This window comes from Varanus komodoensis, unplaced genomic scaffold (assembly GCF_004798865.1).
Source record: "Varanus komodoensis strain SLA01 unplaced genomic scaffold, ASM479886v1 scaffold1, whole genome shotgun sequence".
Lineage (NCBI taxonomy): Eukaryota > Metazoa > Chordata > Lepidosauria > Squamata > Varanidae > Varanus > Varanus komodoensis.
In genome coordinates this window covers 11,088,553-11,106,577 of record NW_025335268.1, presented here as the reverse complement: position 1 = coordinate 11,106,577, position 18,025 = coordinate 11,088,553, and the positions used below count along the sequence as shown (strand labels likewise).

Here is an 18,025-nt window from a genome sequence, read left to right as displayed (position 1 = left end):
TTCTTAAAATGAACCATTTTATAAGAGTCCCTTGTTGAACATTGAGCTTACCCACCCTGCATCCTTGAGTTAGAGCTTTTTGCTAACTGCATGATATTTTTATTCTTGGGTGACTGAGAGCCACTTGTCCCTCAAAGAGTTGGATGTCAACCACTGGGGAGTACTACATGATATCCAAAAAGTTGCTTTATGAACAGTAATTGATACTCTTAATAACTGTTGTCACAATAGATTTTGCATTGTTTGAAACAAGTAAGTAGGATTGCTCTGCAGTAGCAGCAAATCTATATTTTATTTATTATTTATTTCATTTCGGTAGTGCCCAATAGTTGAAGCTCTCTGGGCAATGAGCAACAATAATAAATACAAGATAATAAAATGCAATATAGAGTAAAATCATAAAATTGGTAAAATATTAAATAAAAATGTATTTTATTAAAATAAAACTGCATTTAAAAAACATTTTTACAATTAAACAGCTGAATCGGACCATATTGCTAAGTCTGCAGAAAAACAGCTGTCAGTATCCCACCACCTTCCCCATGTGCTATTTGGAGTTGAGAAAAGTCTCAGCCAAGAGGATGGGCTTAACTTAGTGCTGAAAAGATAATAAAATTCATGCCAGGCAGGCCTTGGTGGGGATATTGTTCTGTAAATTGGGGGCTACCACAGGAAAGGCCATCCTCATTATTACCACCAGCCAAAACTCCCTTGGTGGTGGCATTCTGAGTCGGGCCTCTGATAATGCGTGCAGTGGGTGTGTGGTATTTTCTGACTGGAAAAGGCCACATGCTCTTATTTAGAACAAATGCAATCTAACTTTGAGGGAGAAAATATCTTCTGTAGCTTTAGAGAAGGAGAAACATTGTTAGAATTACAGTCTTAGTATTGTACTTCTAGCAACTTAAAACACTTACATCTTAATTTAAGGTTTCTTATATGTAAGAGGTCAGATTGTATCTTCAGAAAACATGGATTTTTAAAGGTCTCAAACTGAAGGACCATTTAAAAGACCATTTGAAAAGTTCTTTAAATACATTGTATGAAAACAAAAGGGTACAAAAGAGTAGACCTGCTTAACATAGAACCTTGTCCAAACAAGTTTTTCAAGAACTGCAGAAATCTCATGTATAAATGAATGTATAAAATGTGAAATCCATATGAACTAGGAGAGAGGTTAACACATTAGCATTGAGTCCAGCTATTTAAACAGACTTAACTGCAGTATGCTTAACTGTGCTTATTGGGGGTGGGGCGGGGGGGGAGAATTTTAAGGCCCTCTTTGCAGAGAGCAACTGTGTTAAGAACAGGATTTCTGCAAAGAGAAGCAGTAGTCTTAGTAAATAATTTATCCTGTGGTTTACAATACTCAATTCTATATAATGCTGTAACAGTTATTATGGGCACCAGGACAAACACACTGCATATGCCTGCAAATTCTGCAAGAGGGAAATGTAACCAGAAGGCCCTCTATACTGCATGTCCCCTAAAACAGCTTTTCAGTGTTTATCTTTTTAAAAGCTAGGGTTCTGTTTCTAATTAATTTTGGTATAGACCAATCATTAGGGAATTAGTTGGGAGCCAAATAAATCTGGGTTCCTCAGGAGGAAAACTCACTACTATAAAAAGAAAATGAAAAGCCAGGAGTAACAAGAGTTGCCTGCCACTTACATGATGACTAAAAAGTTTAATAATTGGTGAAGTTTTGTATTAAAATTACAGTGTATCTCTTGAATCTAAGATTACTGGTTGTGTGAAATTGAGATTAGTGCTTCATTCTTTATTAAATGTTTTCATGGTTATTGCGTTGTGAAAAGGATGAAAGATTGAGGTGGACGTATTTTAATTTTCCATTTATGGTATATAAACTTATGAGAAGCATACTTTAGGGCATGAATCTTTTCTGTTTGTGAAATCCTTTGCATGTGTGATTTAGAATAAACAAACTTGAATTCAGAGGGAGTCACTTTTGAGGAAACACAGAAAGATGGAGAAATATGCTCTCCTTTCCTTCCTTCTCCAACCAACCAGTTTTATTAAGTCTCTGCAACATATTCCAATTTCTAATTTTCAAGAATTTTACTGCATTGCTAAATGTATGTGAGTCACAAGATGGCACAGCATTTTGACTGGCGAGGCAGAACTTAACATGTCAAATATTACAATGCAAGTCATATAAAGAATGCAAGAAGAATTTACATAATTTTATTTTGTAGAACATTGCTTTAAGTTCAGTGAAAAGAAGAAATTAGTGCAATATCTTGCATGGGAATAAATATGAATAGCACTGGCACCATATTAGTACAGTGGATATTTGGACTTGGACTGACCAGGGTTCAATTCCCTGTTCATCGCTTGAATTGTCTAGATGACCTTTAATTAGTTGCTTTCTAACCTAACACGGGCTAATCCTTCTGTTGGTTGCTATGAGTTTTTTTGGATTAAGAATGGATGCAAATACACTGAATAAAATATCAAAACAATTAGAAAGCATGAGCTGGGATTTGGCCCATGATAATCTATGTCATGCCCTTATAATATGGTGCAAACACTGAACATATTCCTCAGTGTTGTGCATATAATAATTTCCTTATATTCATCATGCTTGCTTACAAATCCATGATACTGAAAGGAGCAAGAAGCCTTTTGAGTGAAAGCCACACAAAATAAAAATATCATATGTGGTAAGCTGGAGAGAATAAAAGATTGAAAGCTATAAATGTAATGCAGCTTTGAATAAGTAGCAAATAAAAAGGGCTAATATTTTCAGTGTTATAAATTATAGCATAAAACAGATTTGTGGCTTGGGGAAATGTCTGTTAATGGGCGAAAGACATTCATAATGGCCACAAGTGGAAACTTTTACTGTTAAGACGGCAGCATACAGGAACACCAAACATCCTGTTGCTAGATGTGTGGCTCTTATCTTTCATGAGCAGAATAATTCTATAAAGAAAGGCCACAGAATGTCATAACGAAAAAAATGAATTGTCCATAATTTTGTCTTCTGAGGATGGTGCTGAACATAAGCTGAGTGCCTACTTCCTTTGTGGCTTGTGCTACATCCTTTTAGCAAGAATTGAGTTTTATTTTAATGTTAAAAAATAGTTTTTTGCAGATCTCTAGTCACAAACAGCTGCCATGCTATAAATCCAGGTAGTTTATTCTGATGCTTGAATTGGCTATTGCATAGTGCATGGGTCCTCAAACTATGGCCCACAGGCCGAATCCGGCCCGCCATGCCCATTTATCTAGCCCGACATAGAGGTTTTGGACTCGCTGCACACACACGCGTGTGCACGGCAAGGCGCCAGCTTGCTCATAAGGAGATTGTTTTGGACTTGCTTGGAGAAAATGATCTCTGTGCATGTGTACCCCTGCCTGAACACACGTGCGCACGTGCCCCCCGGCCCATGCCCCCTGCCCACACCACCCTGGCGGTCTGTGCCCATCACCAGCACCTTTCAACTGGCCCCCTGTTCAAAAAGTTTAAGGACCCCCGGCATAGTGTGTCTGTTTCTACGTAATATTTGTAAATCCCCTTTTCACCCAGATGAAGGGATTGGGAAAACCTAATTTGCAATTTTTAGAATTGATTTGTAGCAACACAGTACTTTAATTGATTTGTAGGTGATTACTAGTTAATGTTTTTCCAAAGCGGTTTAAAACTTTGTTGGCGTTCAGGTGTGCACAAAAACTGTCAAATTGCCACTTCTGTGCCACATAGATTTGTAGTTTACTTTTGTTGTTTATCTTCTTGAAGCCCATCAAATATTAATTTTACTAAAACAACTAAGAGTCTCGGGGAATCTTGAAGATTAACAAATGTATTTTGGCATTAGCTTTTGTGGGCACTGCTCAAGAAGAAGCGTGTCTGTGAAAGCTTATGCCAGAATAAATTTGTTAGACTTAAAGGTGGCACATGACGATTGGTTTTTGCTGCAGCAAACTACCAGGGCTACCACTGTGTTATTTTTGCCAAATATGTATCAACTATCCTTACAAGCCTATGAAGTAAGAAAGTGAAGCCTAAGGTTAAGGGTGATTTAGTTTAATGTATAATTTGCTTGTGGCCCACTTTTCTTTTAAAGCAACTTGTGATAGAAAATACAGTAGCAACAATAAACAATTAAATGTCTTACTCTTACACAGTACCCATGGCTACTGAAACAAGAAGGGGAAATTTAAAAATAAATAAAACCAAAATGGCATTGAGAACTTCTATGTAGTTCCAAAATGGTCAACATTACCTGCCTCCTAGACCAACTGCTGTTCCCAAATGGTCTCCAAAGACAGTCTTGTAGCAGTCTTATAATTAGGTGTGTATATCATATTAAATTACATCACAGGATCATATGCATTTTATTTTAGAGCCATATTTTAATGGGCTAAATTGAATTGAATTGAGATTTGGGAGACATTTTGCAAAGGCGCAGAGTATTTATATAAAAGTTCATTGGAAAGAAAGCCTAGTTTTGTCTAATACGAGCAAACCACTGCAAGTTTCAGATTCATGTGTTTCTCCTCATGTCCTGTGGCATAGCTATAAGGATCCATTTGGAAGTTTTTGCTTCCATTTTACATTGGCCAGAATGTGTTGTATCAACCCAAAAAGCTTGGGCAATAATTCATTGAAACAAGCCAACACGATTTGAGGCAAGGCTGTACAGCTTCTTTTAGGCAGAGCTGAATTTTATTTCTAAAAAGCTTTTGGATACAGTGCTTCAGTGTTGGATGGGGCCAAAATTGCCAGCATATTTTAGTTTAAAGTTCCTATTGCCAGAAATGAAGCCTAAAGAGACATTTTTCCCAATTGCTTTTAGAACAGGGAAAATAGTGCACAGAAGGAAGGAAGTAACCCAGCAATTCATGGTTAGAAGAAAAGGGTTCAGCTAGGGGAAAGATTTGTGGCTGTCTGGATGACCAGATTTGTCCACCTGATTTAGGGTTCACATAAAAGGCTAAACTGGGTAATGTGAAATAGAAGCAGAAGCTTTTGGACTAATTATGGTCATGCTGGAGGAGGAGGGTTGAGAGAACACATCAGCTCAAGTCCCTCTGATAGTTCTTGTCCAGATACAGTGGGCATATATTGACATTATTTCCTATAGTGACAGTTAAGGAACTTTCCATACTTTTTTGCTTGTTTTAGGGGATATAATTTTTAATGCACACTATCCAGAATTACCACCGGACTTCATCTTTGGAGAAGATGCTGAATTCCTGCCTGATCCTTCGGCCTTACATGTAAGTACATTGATGTTTCTGTGCACTATTCACAGGCATGACCTAGAGCATGGGTCCTCAAACTAAGACCCGCGAGCCAGATCTGGCCCGCCATGTCCATTTAACTGGCCCGCCCCAGAGGTTTTGCACTTGCTGTGCATGCGCCCGGCAGCGGCTTGCTCACAAGGAGCTTGTTTTGGACTCGCTCAGAGAAAACAATCTCCTTGCGAGCAAGCCAGCAAGCCGGCACTTCGCCCCACACCCCACCGTCCCCGCCTTGTATGTGCGCGCATGCACGTGCGCCCCACCCCCTCACCAGCCCACGCCCCCCTGCTGGCACTGCCTTGGCAGCCCGCGCCCACTGCTAGCCCCCTGTTGAAAAAGTTTGAGGACCCCTGGCCTAGAGCCTCTGGAATGACGTGCATTGACCCATATGTGTGGACTTTTTAGAAAGTGTGCAAAGCTTGCCTATTCAACAGGTATTGTGGTGGTGGGACTGAGCTGATTATTTATTCTAATTGCTAATCCATACTCTGTTGAATTTTAATGTAGTGAATATTTTAACTCTAAATTAATAGTAATATGATTGGATGGGTTTTGTTCTTACTAACCATCTTGACTTTTTTCTTCCAGAAGTAGGTTAAAAGACACTAAACAAAAAATAAAAGATAGGCTGTAAAAAAATGCAAACCTTGCAAAAATTTTCATCTTTGAGTGTATATAGGTTATTTTACACTCTAATGTAAATATATATATCATTGCAATATCTGGAGATATTCCTACAAGGATGGAGATAATCCTCCCCATCCCAAGATTAAATGTTGTGCAATACCTTTTTTGGAATTAATTGTAATGTTGCTGTACCTTGTGTCTTCTCCTAACACAAGAGTGTGGACATGAGATACAGCCACTGAGATAGCAGGAAGTGAAAGATTCTGTGTTACTCCTTGAATTTCTGGCTTTCTTTTTTAAATGAAATTCTCTCATGAAAACAAAGGTAGAAAGTAAATTGCTCTGCTAAAATGAAGTCTCCTGTAGCTTTTCTGTACTCTGGTTAATGAATGAAATCTCTGGCATTAATGAGAAGCTTAAGACATTTTAATTTTTCCAATAAAAGTAAATTTTATTGTAAATGCTGTTCAATAACTTTAAGCATATCTTAGGCTAGGTCCTTTTCTGTTTTGATCCCCTTCCCTCTGGTGTATCCTTTAGATTTAGATAAATCTTTTGCAGTGGGCCTAATTCTGGCTTGCTCGTTGTGTTAAAGAGCCATTATACAGACTTTAGCAGGATTTATTTGGTATCCTGTATTAATACCTTGAAGCCTGGAAACTAACTGAGAGTATACTCTGGTCTCCATGTTAAATATTCATGCCCAAAGTTGGACCATGGAAGAGAGGATTGAGGAGTCAGGTATCTTAGATAATGCTTTGTTAATTACTAGCATGATAGTATTGTTGCTGAAACCCTCAGGCAAAGCTTAAACTACATTGTGCAAAGAAAAAAATAAACAATCCCTGCAGGAGGAGCTGTTTTGTTGCACCATGCGTTTTTGGCAGGAAGCAGGAATACTATGACCCATAACAATATATATGAGATACTGCTGTGTAGGAGAAAGGAGGACACAATATTATGCTTAGGAAAGGGCCATTTTACAGCTCTTCTGTCATAGTTTTAGTTCAATTATGTTCAGGGAGCCTCATTGTTAGAAATAGTCTGCCCTGCTCTTGTTGTTATGATGATCTAATTCCTGATGAATGGGCAATATGACCTCTTTTTGTGTTTAAGTTATGAAAATACAAAGCAGAGTATACTACTTTTCTTTAGAAGTCTTCTTTATTCCTTCAGTATTTTCCTAAATCATGGTTTTGCAAGCACTGTTTGACTGCCAATGGCTTTGCATCAAGTTATGTATCCATCTCTATAAGCCCTTGGTGGTCTAGTTAAATTTAAGCTTAGACAGGTAGTTTGCTAAGCCTGATTTCCCCCTTCCTTAACTCCTGTTGTAGCAAAACTATTCAAATTTCATTGCAAATATTGCATTTATTTTGGTAAAACTGATGTACTTTAAAAAATTGATATTGCCAAGCCATTATGTGGCATTATCAGACAGCACCATCCAACTCCGGGACTGCTCAGTTAAATGCAAGGGAAATTGCCTAGGGCAGCCTTCCCTCACCTCATGTTCTCTATATGTGTTTGACTGTGACTCCAGCATGGTCCCAATCAACCACTGTTAGCTGGGAGTTATAATCAAAGACCAAGAAATCCTGTATCTGTTGAACTGAGTTTCACACTGTAAGAAAGATGGGATATATAAGTTAGGGAAGTTTCTATTGGTACTTACGTTGAAGGACATGATTGTACCTTCTGGTATGGTTGGAACATAGCAGGACACACATTTGACAGGAACCAGGAGCAGTGAGAGACAACAGCTGTATAAAGCCCCACTTTGTGAGGGACTAACAACTGGCATTTCTGGCAGCCGTTTTCAGGGCAGAGTTCTTGCCTCTGAGGCCTGCTGTGGCCAAAGATTCAAATGCAGGGTAGCAGTTAGAACATGAGGACTAAAAGCAACTTGTTTGTACGTTTGACCCTCCCTAGCAACGTTGTTCTATTCTACTGCATCTTCCCTTCTATAATAAAATGTGACCGTGTGTGTTGGTCCATCAAAATCATTGGTTCAAGGCCATGAAACCTAGCCATTTCAAAGTTAGTATGTGTACTAACTGTACGCATGTTGGAATGTGCGCCTTGGAGGTTTTTTTGACTACCTGTCTATGCTTGCTCTTTTGCAATGGTATAGTGTCCCTCAAAGGAATGGAGGGAGCAGCTCTGTACTGCAAGGGTATAAGGGTGACAAGGGCCATGTCCTGGTGGTGCTAGTGCTTATGACTTCAGGCAGGCACAGGCGTATAACTTGTTCAAAGGCTTGATTGCAGTGAACCAAGGAATTTTCCAACCTATGCAAAACTGGGTCTTTGATACTTTTGAATATAATATAAACTGTCTGGAAATCTTAGATTGAGCATAAATACTCCAAATAAATACGGTGAACACTTTGAGACTTCATAATGTATTAGAGCACTGGGCAGTGTCTAACCAAGTGAATTCCAGTGCACTAAGGGTTGTGCCATAATATTCCTGTTGTTGTTTGAACTGCTATAAGATTCCCTTCTGGGATATAATGGAGTTGCTTCCATATATCAAGGTTGCTGACTTCTTAGTAAATGGACCATAATAAATGTAAATAGTTAGCACAAATGGAAATGTAAACTGTTCCTTTTCATGTCAATATTCTATGGCTATGACTACTAGCCTAGATATCTGGAGACATGATGGACAATTCCATGAAACTATGCCACGGCAATAAAAAAAAGCAAGGTTTGTGTCAGAAAATATTAGGGAAAGAGTTGAAAATAAAATGAGTAGTACAATTTTTATATAAATTCTAGTGTAGCTGTATTTGCAGTACTGTGTACAATTCTGATCATATCCTCTCAAAATGCTGTCCTAAACTGCAGTCATATCTGGTCTTTCCCAATCTAGTGCCTTTTGGATGCATTGGACTACAATTTCTATAATTTTTACATTTGACAGTCTTAAAGGTATACCTATGATAGGATCAAGACCTGTTCTATAAACAGAAGGGATACTTTAATTTGCAGAAATGAATTGGATCCAGCAGAGGCTTCCACAGTCCTAACTTGATGCTCCTACAACTGGAAGTGAGGCAGTTTTCAGCAGTGTATCCTTGTTTCTGCAGCCCCAGTTCTATTATCTTCACCATTCCAGATGGTCCTCCAACCTTCTGGTTCAGTTGTTGGGGACATGGGGGAGTTGGCGGGAGAAAGGATTAGCAAAAATTGTCTCTCCCTTTCTGCTAGTTCAGAGAATTCTGATCTGCTCAATTTTAAATTTAACTAAAGTATCTTAAATATACACCTAAAAATAAATGTTGTGACCAGACCCTCATACTTTCTGGGAGGTGGATACAGTGGAAATAACCGAAATGCCTGCAGTTTAAGCACTTTATTAATTCTTCCATTCTCTGTGTATTTACCAGATTATCAAATTTAATTTTTTGCTTTTCAAGTGTGGAGTTGGTATTAACAGACTGATTAGCACAGAGTAAGTACTGTAGGCTCCTGAAAGAGTTGGCAACAAAAGTGAGATGGTCACTATAAGAAATCCATACTGGATTCAAGATGGGAATAGTGACAGCAAAATTGTCTTGTATAATAGTTTTTTATTTATCTAGGCAAGGTCATATCTAGCCATTCCAGTCTAATCAAAACTGCAAATACCCAGTGATTTATAATGGTAGTGTACTTAAGTAGGCATTTGCCAACCCTGGAGGAATAATTCCATGAAAAGCTTAATATATAGATTTAAGAACTAGAATTTCATAACTTTTTAAAAAGGCTGCTGTTCTTGAACAGATTAATAGCTGAACACCATCTTGATTGGTCCACCGATTCCATATTGCCCCTTTTATACATGTAGCAACTCTGGCTAAGAGTTGTCACTACCAATTTTGACTACTGTTGCCACCTAGAAATCTTACTGCAACATCTTTATGGCTTTGTAATGTCATATTGGCACTCTGTATCTGTAAAGTCTTCAATGAAGCAGTATCCTGGGCTTTAAGCCAGAGACAAGGTCCCATTTGGCTGCTGAAATCCTGGCTGACTAGGTCGATTTCATGCTGCTGAAATCACTTAAAAGCTGGCTTCCCTGGTTAAGTTCCCTTTTGCTGAAATCACAGATGCTGGCTTCATAAATCAGTTTTGGTCATAGCTGTTGCATTAATACCATCTGGGTCTGTACCACCCAAAGCTAGCCCACCCTCTCCTTGCACCTTGCTGTTGTCAGGAGAAGCACTCACTTGTCTAGGTTAGAACAAACTGTGGAATCCTCCTGGCTAACTCAGAGGGATGAAGTCATGGAACATTCTGTAGCTCCTCCATCTTTTTTTGCCCAGTGTCATCTAAATGTGGTCATTTAGATTCCGTGCCTCACAACAGCATAAAATCAATTGCCACCATTTTTGAAATAGAATTTTTTTCCTTCAGCTGCTAGGTCCAGTTTCAATATGCCTCCAATTATTTCAGCTACTGGAATGGGTGCATGGACCCAGGAGGAGATCCCTTTAAAATTCAATCCTGTTTTCAGGAAGCTATTGTATAAATTGTAACTCCTACTTTGCACCCCCCCCCCCCCCCCCGTGCTTTTTGTATGGCTTGAGTGCATATCAATTCAATTTGATTTTGGTCAGAACTCTAGCCACATAGCATAGCCCTTCCTGATCAATTGTTTGGAAGAATTGCGTCCAAGACTCCTTGCTATGATCCTTCTTTAGTACAACCTTAGTTGCTCACAATTTTCAGGATATTTGGTCAAGCTGTGGTCTTTTGGAAAATGGCACAAACATGGTTATATAAAGTGAACTAAACAGTATAAACTGGAATTAATGTGTTTTGAGCTCTAAGCACTGTCCTTTTCCCACCTCCTTAGTTGGATTGTTTATCTCAGGATTAGCTTGCATATACAAGCTCTTCTTTGTACAAACCACCTCAGAATTCTTCCTTCCTCCTCACTCTTCCAGCTCTCACCCCAATCTTTTCTTTTTTCCATGCACTTACATTCAGTTGTACTTAATCTCATGCTCTTGACTTCTCACTCACCAGCTCAGACCAGATCAACCTGGCCCATTCATACTTGCTAAACCTAGCTCGGACACAGGCACTGAGAGAACTAAGCTAATTTTTGCACTGTCTGGTTTTCTTTGCATGTACTGAGGGTGTCTTGCACTTTGTTTTGATTTACAGAAGTTCTAGCAAATTAATTTCCCAGGTTAATGAGTGTACATTTAAAATTTTTAAATAAATTCCCATTCTTCAAAAAACCAGTGTGAGTCACTGGGCTCTTCTTATGAGTTCCCCTATTGCCAAAGTCAAAAGTCCCCTTAGCAAATTGTACCTTCAGAACATGGGCAAATTTGCACACGTGTCTAGAAGAGCACATTTGGTAAAGTTGGTTGATTTTAAAATGCTTCAGAATAAAATATGTTACATTTTTAATGAAGCTTTCATAGTGTGTCACTGTAAATAAGTCAAATCTCTCTCTTGCTTGCATATTGAACTTATGTCATTTTTGTGATTAATCACTGAAGAAAGGCTCTGCATAAATTTCATCTTATTAACTGCTATCAAGGGCTTGATGTCTTGTGTTTCCTGACATTTATTTTCCTTGACAATTATTGCACTTAAAAATATGAAAAAGTACACTAACTGAAGATCTTACTGTTTTCTGTAGTGCAGCCAGGAAAAACAGTAGCAAGCTGTCTTCTACAAAGTCACGTTCCTGGAAGATATTCCAGCAACCTGGATGCTTAAGCACATTCTTAAGAAAAACAAGTTCAATTTAATTAAGAAACTGCTTGCTTATTCTCTTATTGACAGGACCAAACTGAATCTTATGCTGAATTTTGCTGGTTTTAGAAACTCATCATTCCACATACATGGGGGAAATGCCTATAGATATGCAAGCATTGTCCTGACAGTTCAAATTTAGACTTTGAATGTCTGAATGAATAAATAGCCTCTGAGACAAAACTGACTGACGGAGATTAGTGGCTACAAGGCACACTGAGAATGACAAACTGTAGTTCCACTGAAGTCAGTTGTTCCAGGATTGCAACTATGTGTCATCTGGCACAGTAGCACTGAATAATGTAGATTGCTTCCTTTTTAGGATTGAGTAATTGTCTGTTACTCTGATTTACATTGTAGTTAATGCTGCTAAGTTTTCCATTTTCTTTTCTTGCCATGAATGACTTTTAAAATGTGGGTGTGAGAAAAGGAAAGGAGTTTGTATACTCCAGTGCCTACCTCCAAAACTTTGTGAGATGAAGATAAAATTAAGTAAGAATTACTAGTACCCATTTTTAGTTTAAGATGGATGGTGCAAACTGTCATTGCATATGGAATGACTGTACCAATTTTCAATAGAGCCAGTGTAGCATCGTGGTTAGAATGTTGGACCGGTACTCTAGTGATCTGTGTTCTCATCTGCATTCAGACATGAAGCTCACTGGACCAATCACAGACCTAACTTACCTCTCAGACTTGCGTTGTGAGGATGAAATGGAGAAGTGGAGAATCTTGCAAGCCATGTAGGGTTCCTTGTAAAAGGAAGATAGGTGGGATAGAAATGTAGAGTAATAATAAGTTGTATGACCATTTTTAGAAATCCAACTCTACTTTCAATTCATGTGAATGCTTAGAAGGAAAAGTAATTAGTACCTGCCTTTTAGTCAATTCGATCAGTTCAGTGTGCATTATTTACTTAGGATTGCATTCTAAATGGTATCCGAACATACACAATGTGAAGTCCTACTGTTAAAAACTTTTAAAGACAGTTTTTTCCCCCACTTTTAGTGGGGAAGTTACTAATTTTCTTAACACCCTCAAACATTTGCTTTAATTTGTGTGTGTGGTTGTGTGCTCAGCATGGCAAATATTCCTGGAGTATTAGTATCCAACCCCTCAGCCAGAATGAGTCTTGGAGCAGCCTGCATATAAGTAGTAACACATGACAGTCTCTGCACTCAGCCTTACAATCTATAAAGACAAAATGCACAAGGAAAAAGGAATAGGGACGAAAGGGAGCCTGTAATTAATTTTTCTGCCAGGCTGGTAGTGTGGCCCTGGCCCCCACTCTTATCTCCCTTGGTACAGTCTGCTGGAATGGCTGTGGGATGAGAATCTTCACGACCTGGTCTTCTGCAGAGCTTAATTCCTATAAGGTGATCTGAAACTACTTTAATAATGGTTTTGCTTTAGTGTTTATTCTAGTACTTTAGAAAGGAACTTTTTTGACTTAGGGCAGACAATGAAATGAGAATTTTTGATTGGCTGGGAACATAGTGAATTCTTGCCTGTCTCAAGCCTATTTCTCTTCACCTTCATCTTGTTGGCTTATTTTGTGTATTTTTTCCTATAAAAAAGATCATATCTGCTTAGAGTTGCCTGTCTGAAAATTAGAAAAAAAGCTGGAATCTCTATAGACCTGTGTGTATAGGGCAATTCATACCTTTCTTCCCCATGAACCTTTCCTTCTGGGAAATCCTTTGACTGAGGTATCAACCTTTTGGGTCTAGGCCTTAATCAGTTAACACACTGTTTAAAAAGTAGGCTATTATAATACATTGTTTACAGAGAGTATTCTCATACAAATTCTTGAATTTTACCTTGGAATCCAGGGATAGTCCAGACAGTTAGAATTTTATTTACAGGAAATAAAACAAATCAAATACATAGCAACTATAAAAGAAATAAGATATTAAAAAGTGGCAGAAGAACTGTGAGGAGTGTGATATTGTGTACTATAAAGATGAGGAAGAAGGAGACATTGCTTATGGCTTTTCTTTATGAAGCTAAGTGATAACAATTTTAAAACTAAGCGACTGCCTCTACAAGAATCACCTTTGCCTCATATTTGCCTGGCACTCAGATATTATCAGGTGGCCCATAACGCTCTTTGGTGGCCAGATTTTCTGTACTCTCCCATACAAAGTGGAGGGAGGGGTAGTTAATACTAAAGTTTGTACTTACATTGAGTTTGAGAATATAGTCACAGAACTAGGCATGCAAAATGAAAGGTTTGTGGACAGCTGGACTGAAGAAGTGAGCAACTCATCATGAAGTAAAGTGACCCAATTTTTTCTCATGAAGTGTAGTAGAATGTAAATATCTAAATGCAAATAGATGTAATATCTAATGTAAATAGAATGTAAGTCTGGCTGGCCTAGCTATGATAGTTACATGGACCTTTTATGTTGAAAGGCAGTGTGGGGGAAAATACCAGATTACATGGTATAGCGGTGCTTAATCTGAGGTGGGCTAAGTACCTGGGGAGAAATTTCCACATCAAAACCCAGGAAAATTCATTGATCAAAACCCCTACAGATTTAGAACCATGGTTAAACTCAGGTGCTTCATGAAGTAATACAGACCAGGATAATGTGAGGCATCGGCTCTGGCCATGCATCAATTCCTTTTGATCTGAATTTGGCCTGACAAAACAAGGAAATTGGTGGATGCATGCAGGGAAAGTTGTAATCAAGCACACTTTGTGAAATGGTGCAACATCATAACAAATAATGGTGCATTTGTTAAGCTGTCAGTGTTAGCTTCCATTTTTATGCTTTTGGGAACTTGACAAACATGAGGCAGCCTTGACTAGTTTTAAACAAGTAGGTTTTTTGATTACCAAATATATTAGACAGGAAATATGCTGCTGCGGTTCAGCATTGAGGATTTTAATGCACATTGTAATGCTCTTCATGGTAACAATTTGTTCCAAATTTCTTACTCTTTATAACCCATTTTCTTTCCTTTATCCTTCTGTTACAGTATCCTCCTATGGGAAAAGAGTGGTGGGCAATATTAAGCATTGTCCATAGTTTTGTCATGATAAAAATGAGTGTAGAGTTGAAGGTAAAACCTTTTACTGTTTAATAAAGGAAAACCATTTCTGTGTCTACATGATTCCGGGCTTTTAAAATTTTAAGAACTGGAATAAGTCAAGCTTTGCCCAAGTTCTGAATTTACTGGAATTTTTTAAAGTTTTTGCTTACAAATTCAAGTTAATGGATTGCTGTCTGGAATGTTACCTACTTGGAAGCATGTGATAAAGACGAAAAACTGTCTTAAGTCGTGCTGCCCTGCAATGTGCCAGGAAAGAAGGCAGTCATCTGCCAGTGTATCTTTCTATTTCTGTAGTGCTGCACAATCATATACACTGTACTTGTGCTGAAGATCTTGTTGCTCTATTAACCTAGCCTTAGTATCAATGTTTATTCATCCCGGTGGGATAATGGCATTGGCACAACTTTGTACCTTAGTGTTTGTTCTTGCTTCAGAACAATAATGTAAGTAATTGAGAATATTATTGTAAGGGTGTGTTAATGTGAATAGAGTGAGGAAAGTGTGTGCTTCTCTTAGCCCTGATATAGCAGGGTGAATTTTGCATGCCCAGTTGCCATCCCCCCCACAAAAAAAAAGGTTAATGAAAACCAAGAAAGACTGAACATGTGCATAAAAGACACGTCCAGTGAGATGTTTTGCTGCTGATCCTATAATATTATTCATATTAAGTATGGTACAAAAATGAGTTAGTCAAAAACATAATTGCTAGGATCCAAGGGGCTTTGCAGGCAACGTTGCAAGTACACTGAAACTCTCACTGCTCCCCTAAAATGCCAGTCCTGAAGGCTGGGAGATCCTCCAGAACAAGCTTTGAGATTGGTTGGTGGGATACTGTAAGACAACAAAACTTGGTAGTCCAACTTCCTGCCCTCATGTACTTGCAGAGGTGCTTCCGACCGTGATGACAAACCTTTTAGAGACCGAGTGCCTGAACTGCAACCCAAAACCCATGTATTTATCGCAAAGTGCCAATACTGCAATAAAACCTGACTACTGAGGTTTTAGTTTAGAAAAAACAACTCACGGCCAGTCCAAGCAAATATCTATCTGTCTATCCTTGGCAGTGCATTGACCAGCTGTGCAAGAGTTCGGACGAGTTGTGGCTAATGAGTCGCAGCTCGTGACATCATCACCTGGCACTGCTACTCCTTTCCGAGCGTGTGCATAGCCCCTATGTGCGTTGTTATCCGATGCTCAGCTGCTGGGGCAATGCTGGGGCAACTTTGCTCACGTTCCAACAGAGAGGGTTCTGTGTGCCCACTACAGCACGCGTTCCATAGATTCGCCACCACTGACTTCTGATATACATTATTCTTTTGAATCAGGGTCAAAATGTATCTTATCTTGGTTGCTTGAAATGGGTAGAGTTCAAACTCCTGCAACAGGTCTTTTTGCTATATGCTATTTTTTTCCTTAACTTTCTGTTATATAGCTGATCACAATTTTTCTCTTGTTGAGCTAATTATTCTAAATGTTAAGAACAGGGTGGTTTCATTCAAATAAAAGCTAATTAAACAATTGATTTAACTCTTGGATTTACTGATCCAACTTGGATACTAGTTGACTGCTACAGCAATTAAAACCAATTGCTTTGCAAAAGTAAAGAACCTTTATACAAGAAGCATAAGCAAATCCTTTAGTCATATGTAGCCCATGGGTTTTTTGTACTTCAGAATTTTGGACTAGGGGAGGCAGTCATAAAATTAATGGGGTTTTGGCCTTGTTCTGTTTGTACACATGTAAGATCATGCTTGATGGCCAATTACACAAAACATTCTAGCCTTTAATGTTATAATTGTATGTGTAAGCTTTAAAATGGTGGTATTAAGTTCAGTTTAAAGCAGGTCATTTTTAAAGATAACTAGTTGCAATCACTAACATTTTTGAACTATTTAAGTTTGGCTTAAAATAAAGGAAGATATTCCTTGGAGGAAAAATGATTGTGTAGGTTTAATCTGCTGAATTATTTTAGAAACTGTTAATGCAGGGCAAACATATTAAAATGGATAATCCATTTTCATTTTTGTTTATCCTCCCAAGTGACTCTTCCACTACAAGTTTATATTTTAAATATATATAGTTGGCTTTGGAGTGCAGTTGCTGTTGTGGGATGCTTTTTATTTCAGAAATTGATTCGTACGGGTGAAGTTACTTTAAAAAAGCTCTGTTGTTCTGATAAATATTGTTCAGCTTGTTCACAAGCCACCGTAACATCTGATCAGAACAAAGGGCAGCTTCTTTCAGTTTTTCTTTCTGTTCTTATAAAAGTGTGTGTGTTGGCAGTAGGGACAGCAGCAGTAATTCTCTAACTCTCTGGAGCTGATGTGGGGGAATTACTCGTCTCCAGTATATGACGATTACCAAAATGTTGCTTGTTTTCTTTAACACAATACTGGTGATGTAATACAATAGAAAAATGTAGGAGAGAGTAAATATTCCCCTTGGAGGTCATGTCAGCTCATACTGGCTCATTATATTCTTCAACTTTCTGGAAAGGGTGTTTGCCTAAAACCTTGGAAAAAAGGAAATGGAAGCTGTGCAGAGCTCGCTTGCTTGACTTCTGACCTTGTGATGCAAAATTTATTTCTTACAGAACACATTGTGTACTTTAAACAACTAGATCAGATAAACTGGAATTGGTGGCAATACTTTCTCATAAGCTGACTACTATAAGCTATTAGTAAATAGACATAGTGCTTAATTAGCAGTTGTTGTGGCAGGGTCATGAATCTTAAAGTGTCATGCACCTCCCTTACCTCATATGTAACTGAAATGTATTCTCTCTGTGTGTTCATTGTAACAGAATAATTATGCATGTGTTTAGAATATGATACTGAGAGAAGACAATGAGACTATCAAATAGGCCAATAAAATATACAAAAATCAATTACAAATAAAGCACAGTGACACAGATTCAGTGCAAAGCTTGGGTGAATGAATAGGTCTTCACTTAGCACCAAAAGTTCAAAAGACTTGGCACCACCTGTATCTCAGCTGGGAGGAGATTTCAAAGTCAGAATGCTTAAATCAAGAATTTATTGGTTGAGGTTGCTGTAACTCACATCAGGCATGGCTGCAGCTGGCATACCAGATGGAAATGGGAAAAGGTGCTCTTTTCTATGAAGGCTCTTACACTGACAAAGAAGGAGCCAGGAGCATCCCTGGAGTATGTACTGCTCCTTTAGCAGGAGTGCAACCATATCCAGAACACATAATTTCTCTATGTAAAAGGGCTTTCTCACTCCCAAACTGCGGAATACTTGTCCTTCTTCAGAAATAAAATGACTTCCTACTCTCTCTTGCCT

At 38.4% G+C, this 18,025-nt stretch overlaps 1 protein-coding gene across 3 annotated transcripts in view; it reads left to right on the top strand.

Annotated features, from left to right (window-relative positions):
• BABAM2 (BRISC and BRCA1 A complex member 2) overlaps positions 1 to 18,025 on the top strand; it is a 177,141-nt gene that overhangs the window by 14,272 nt on the left and 144,844 nt on the right. For all 3 annotated transcript variants that reach the window (XM_044440034.1, XM_044440120.1, XM_044440189.1), the window contains exon 4: positions 5,153 to 5,247. In XM_044440034.1, coding sequence (XP_044295969.1) covers positions 5,153 to 5,247 — 95 coding nt within the window. The remainder of the gene's footprint in view (positions 1 to 5,152; positions 5,248 to 18,025) is intronic.